Source organism: Chenopodium album, chromosome 17 (genome assembly GCF_948465745.1).
Source record: "Chenopodium album chromosome 17, dcCheAlbu1.1, whole genome shotgun sequence".
In the NCBI taxonomy this organism is placed as follows: Eukaryota; Viridiplantae; Streptophyta; class Magnoliopsida; order Caryophyllales; family Amaranthaceae; genus Chenopodium; species Chenopodium album.
Genome location: NC_137850.1, coordinates 25,865,074 through 25,871,073, shown reverse-complemented (window position 1 = coordinate 25,871,073; position 6,000 = coordinate 25,865,074). Strand labels below are relative to the sequence as shown.

Here is a 6,000-nt window from a genome sequence, read left to right as displayed (position 1 = left end):
TATCTCTCTTCTCTCTCTCTCTTTCTAACTCTCTTAGTCTCTTATCTCCTCTATTCTACCCAATTCTGTTGTCTCAAGCAGTAGAGCTTAGCTCCTGCAACAATTTGTTTGACAAAAGTACTCATTCTTGTTCCCAAACGATAGAACATGAGCTGCTCTAATTCAATCGAGTTAAACTTTCTTTTCTCACGTATAAACTTCAACTTTTTGGATATGGGCAGGTTATAACAAAACATTATAAAGGATGAAAAAAGAGGCTGGGTGAGGTTAGAAAATAATAATAATAATAATAATAATAATAATAATAATAATAATAATAATAATAATAATAATAATAATAATAATAATAATAATAATAATAATAATATTAATAATAATAATAATAATAATAATAATAATAATAATAAATAAAAAAATAAAAAGAATCTTAAAGACGTGTGAGTAACAGCTCATGAAATTAAACGAACATTACTTAGCTAATGAGCCTTATATAACCCAATTTGCATATATATATATATATATTGCTTGATATATAACTTCTTCATCACCACCCAACAAGATGATATGTGTATTTACATGGAAGGTTGAATGAAACTTGACCTGTATCAGTATGAATTAATCGGATTATCTAGTCAGCACTTTGTTGTGCTTAAACTTATCATGGAGCTGCCTCTTGAAATCACTAATCATGCTCTTTAAGCATCTATTCGGATCACCTAGCCAGCACTTTGTTGTGCTTTAACTTACCATGACGAGCACGACGAGCTGCCTCTTGAAATCGACGATCATGCTCTTTAAGCATCTGATCCAGATCTTTTGAAGGATGGAGTAGTGGGCCAGATAAGTGAATTCTGTCACTGTCAGGTGCAAGACTTTGCTGGATAGACGGAAACAGAAGAAATAATGCATAAATTGACAGTTAAAACATTTCTAGTGTACTTTCCGGAAAAATTTTGAGTTTCTAAGTAGAAGACAGCCAGCAGAGCATATATATGTTGTTATATATGTTGAAGGAAAGGAAGTTTCAATATGATGACTTTAATCAAATGATGCAGTTTACACTCAAACTCGATAATTGACTAATGTAACGCACAAAAAGGATTAAACTTACCAAAGCCAGTCTCCTTGGATGTGTATTTTCTTCAAGCTGATGGGAACCCATCATACTTCCAGAGTAGTCCAACCAATCATCATTTCTTACTCCATCCAAATCATTAATAGGCCCTGAAAATCTTTCTGCTGCATCAGTTGCCTTTTGATTTTTCAAAAGGCCAAATCTTCGGCGATTATCATCAATAACTGAAGTCCTACTCGGCACCAAACTAGATGAAGTTACATTTGGCAGCCTTGAAAATGGAGGATTATTCAATTTCTTCTCACCATTTGACCATCGATCCACACGAGCTAATGGACCTGAATATACACCTCTCTGGTGAAGGCGGTCAAAGATTTCTTTACTCACTTCTTTGACAGCTTCTGAATTACCCGTAGAACCAGAAGAAAAATCCACTTGAACAGGCCATAACTCATTTTGAGGCTTTAATTGGGATTGACTCTTCTTTTTCTGCAATTTAATCATAGTATAATGAGCAAGAGGGCATATGAGCAAGTCAAGCAACAAATTGGAGGAACTTTCTAAAGAAGGAGAAATACAAGAATAAAATGATATACAAAAGAGGATAGACAAAATTGCCTATCCATAAATATATACACAACATCATTTGCAAATTAATATGGGACTTGCAAAACCGGAGGCAGCAAAATTTGAATCAAAATACTCAAAATGTGAAGGTTAAAAGGTTGTTCCAGAGACCTGTACAGAGGTCAATAATTCTCTAGATAAAATGCCATTCAGCAATAAGGTCTCACATTCAGGAGGGAATTCACAATAGCAAGTTAGCAACACACTTCTCCCGCATGCTAAAAGACAGGGCCCAACATACCAAACAACATCATTAAAACGTGGAATCTCTACTTTGTTTATTTCAAGAAATGGTCAGCAAAAGATGATGAAAGCATTTAAATGAAAATATAAGGTAGTAAGCCTAAACATCAAAAGATACATGACTTACATACATATGGTACACTGATGTCAAACTATTATCTACAACAAAATATATAGCATTTTAAAAACCTGAAACTTCTATGATGCATCATATCCTACAAAAACTGAGCCCTGGATATTTCCTTGTAAAGGCATTCTATCAGAGTAAAATGTACCCAGCATAATTAAGAAAATACGAACATTCTTGTTATTAAAATGGGAATATTTACATGTTTACATGCTATTAGTCTACATTAGATTAATTAAAAGGAAAATGGTATAGAGCTTGGAGTTTTGTTGAGTAAAGTTTTCATGCTTATATCAATGATAATAGAAATTTTGTCAACTACCTTTGAATAGTGGTGTTCATAAATACCCGACCCGACTGACCCAACTGAATTTAGCGGGTATTTATATATTTTTTTTCAAATTAGCGGTTCGGGTACCCGACCCGAGAAATATAGCAGGGCTTCGGGTCGGGTCATGGGCAGACTTGTGAGGGTAGCAGGTACCCGCTGAACCGTGTATATATATATATATATATATATATATATATATATATTGTTTTTTTGGGTTAAAAGATAAATCAGTTCATGTGAAGGGTTAGGGTTTTATTCCCAACTACCATGCTCTCTCACCTCTAACAAGCCGTCATTCCTCTTTCCCTCTCTACAATCTACATACTCTCTTCTCTCTCCTCTATCTACATGCTCTCTTTCCCTCTCTAAACTCTCCTCTCTACATAATCTTTTCCCCCTCTACAAAGTGGGGCGGTGGGAAAACACTATGGTTAGCAGCAGGCGGCAGAGGTAAAGGCGGCAGCACAGCAGGCTTAGGGTAAAAGAGTGAAACCCAGATTCTTTGGGTTATATTATCATTTTGTTTAAGGATGTATTATGATGTAGTTAGATTTATTTCAAGATATGTGATATTTGTAATTCAATTTAGTAAGTAAAAACTTGGTAAGGACTCCAATCAAATACTTTGTATGTTACAGCAGTGTTTATTGTTCATGGATCTTTTATAGTTAGTAGCAAATTAATCTACTGGCATTTTTTTATTTTTGAAAGTATTAATGTATGTATTGACCTTAATTAATTAAGTTTTACATATATTCTTTTTGAACTGATTTTTTTTTAGGAAAAAAAAAAAAAAAAAAAACTGATTTTAAAGTTTCCGGGTATCCTATGACCTGCCTGAGAAAAGCGGGTACCCGACTTTTTTGGGTTGGGTCATGGGCCGAGTTTCAAACTACCCAAAGATTCGGGTACCCGCATTTTCGGGTAACCGAAAACCCGGGTACCCGGATCTGAACACCCTTACCTTTTAAGTTATCACTTTTGCGAACAATTACCTTTTTACTTCAAAGTTTGTGGACAACTACCTTTAATTAAACTTTGGTTCTGATACCACTACCATTTGACAGATTCCGTCATAATTTCCATTAACCCAAATAAATAACCCTAATTTAAATCGAAAAGGCAAGAGCAAAAAAGGATGTAAAAGAACAAATTAAAACCACAGCAAGAGCAAAAAAGGATGTAAAAGAACAAATTAAAACCACAGCAAGAGCAAAAAAGGATGTAAAAGAACAAATTAAAACCACAATTTATATATTGATTGTTCGGATTACAAGACTAGTACGTTGATCTCAAATTATTATGGCACGGGAACTTTGTCAAAGATTTAGACATGAGTACGGGGAGGCAAATAATTAGTATGAATTAATAGTTTCCAGCTTTTTTAGAATTATTTTGCTAAAGAAAACCTGAAAATACATAATTGGTCTTTTATAGAAAAATAAACTTTTGAGCTGCTCATTATAAAGAGATTGTTATTGCTGAAATGAAGTTGGATTGTTTTTCAGAATTTCTGTTAAGTTTGATGGAGTGAACTCTTGTAACGAATGCCTTGAACAACAAGAACAAGGGTTGGATCACGTATGAGCGAAGGAAGAAGAAAGGACAGTGAGGGAATGAGGTAGAGGAGCAGCCACCAAGTCAGAGCAGCCAAGGACTGCTGTGAATGAAGGCTGGCAGCAGCCCCTCACATTGTGACAGCTGCAGCTTTTGTCATCTTTCTCTTTTGGTTGATTGTGTACATATAAGTAAAGGTGGGGTAGGAGTGTGCTAGGTAGCTGGTAATTTGTAAACACTTGAGTGTAGAGATTTGTGCCCTCAAGGTACTAGTGAGACAGTGGTGGCCTCAAGCCTCCTTGTGTGTGAAAGATTTGCCCTTTATTACTCAATGAAATAGCTGCCTACTTCCCTAAAGAATTCATCATTACTGCTTTTCCTTCAATATTACAGTAATATATAACTAGAACGTTACAAGTGGTATCAGAGCGGTGATCCTGCGACTGTCGGAGCCGGAAAACCACCACAAACTTCCGACTTTTAAAAAAAAAAAATGGTTACTTCAGCAACCCAAAGGTGCGACGCACTGGAAGAACAGATGGTCGGAGTAAAGAACCAATTAGAGACGATAAAGGCAACGATGAAGGCTCATGAAGAATCCCTTAAGAAATCCACGGATGACGCCATTCACAGGTTCGACGGTCGATTCTTTGAGGAACTATGCACTCTAGTAAACCGGAGGAACCACGAACAAGAGCAAGCGCCACCGTTCAATAACGGAATGCGAGGCTGGCAAGACCCAGGCGGCGGTGGAGGTCACTGGTGGAAGCCGAGAAAGTTGGACATGCCAATCTTCAAAGGCACGGACCTCAATGGCTGGATGGATACTAGGGGGGAGAAATACTTTCAACACTACCACTAACGGAGGAGCAGAATTTTGCAAGCCGCCGTGGTAGTCATGGAGGGCGACGCCTTGCGGTGGTTCCAATAGGAAAGCCGTAGGAGGCCAATACCGAACTGAGAAAGCATGAAAGCTAGAATCTTGTGCCAATTCCGGCCAACTCATGCCAGAAGCCTCCACGAACAGTGATTGGCGTGACGACTTGGAGTACAGGAAAAAGTTCATCGAACTTTCAGCTCCCTTGGAAGACATACCCGAAACCATCATGATGGGCCATTTCATTAGTGGGCTCAAATGTGAGGCTAATGAGCCCGTTGAACCTAGAGCAAGCAGGGAGATAGCGGGTCGAGTTGAGGAGAGAAACCGGGTAGGCGGATCAAAGAAGGGAGTCAGCTACTTCGGGTCGGGTAAATCTGTGGCAAGTGGTAGTGGGTCCAAGGTTTCGTCTGGGCGTGGGCCTCATCAGCACTTACGGGACTCCAACCCAACAAGATACACCCTTCAAAGGCTGGCCTAAGGCTCCAACAGAATCACAAGGGTTGGTGAACTTCACTAAGGCGACCACCAGTTCATCTGCGAAATCCGACGAGTCGTCGGCTGACGGACGCCAAACATCAGGAGCGGAAAGCGAAGGGACTTTGCTTTCGATGTGATGAACGATGGGGGGTAGGGCACCGCTGTAAGAATAAGGAGCTGAGTGTTCTTCTGGGCAACACGAAGGACGCCGAGGCTGGGCCATCCAAACCACCCGACTCCAATTCCAGCAATGAGGAAGAGGTGGCGCCGGGGGTTTCCCTTTGTTCGGTGGTGGGGCTTTCCAATCCCCGAACCATGAAATTAGAAGGGAAGGTGGGACCTAAACCGGTGGTAATTTTGGTGGATCCGAGGGCTACCCACAATTTTACTTCCGATGTTTTGGTGGCTAAGGTGGGGGTGCCGGTGGTGGACACTCACGAGTTTGGCGTCTCACTAGGTAACGGCGAGGGGAAGGGGGAGATGCAAGGGAGTGAGAGTGGTTCTCAATGGTGGGTATGCGGTGGTGGACAACTTCATGCCACTTAAATTGGGGAATGCCGACCTTGTATTGGGCATTGAGTGGTTAGAGAAGCTGGACCAGTCACTCACAATTGGAAGACCCAAATAACGAGCTTCATGGTGGGTGACAGGAAGGTCACCTTGGAAGGGAACCCGGCCTTGGA

The 6,000-nt window shown here is 39.6% G+C and overlaps 1 protein-coding gene across 3 annotated transcripts in view; it reads right to left on the bottom strand.

Annotated features, from left to right (window-relative positions):
- Positions 1-472: 472 nt before the first annotated feature.
- LOC145589540 (putative serine/threonine-protein kinase At1g54610) overlaps positions 473-6,000 on the bottom strand; it is a 30,250-nt gene continuing 24,722 nt past the window's right edge. For all 3 annotated transcript variants that reach the window (XM_081646148.1, XM_081646147.1, XM_081646149.1), the window contains 2 exons: positions 1,112-1,564; positions 473-877 (listed from right to left, as the gene is read on the bottom strand). In XM_081646148.1, the coding sequence (XP_081502274.1) occupies positions 713-877; positions 1,112-1,564 (618 nt within the window). In that variant the 3' untranslated portion in view covers positions 473-712. The remainder of the gene's footprint in view (positions 878-1,111; positions 1,565-6,000) is intronic.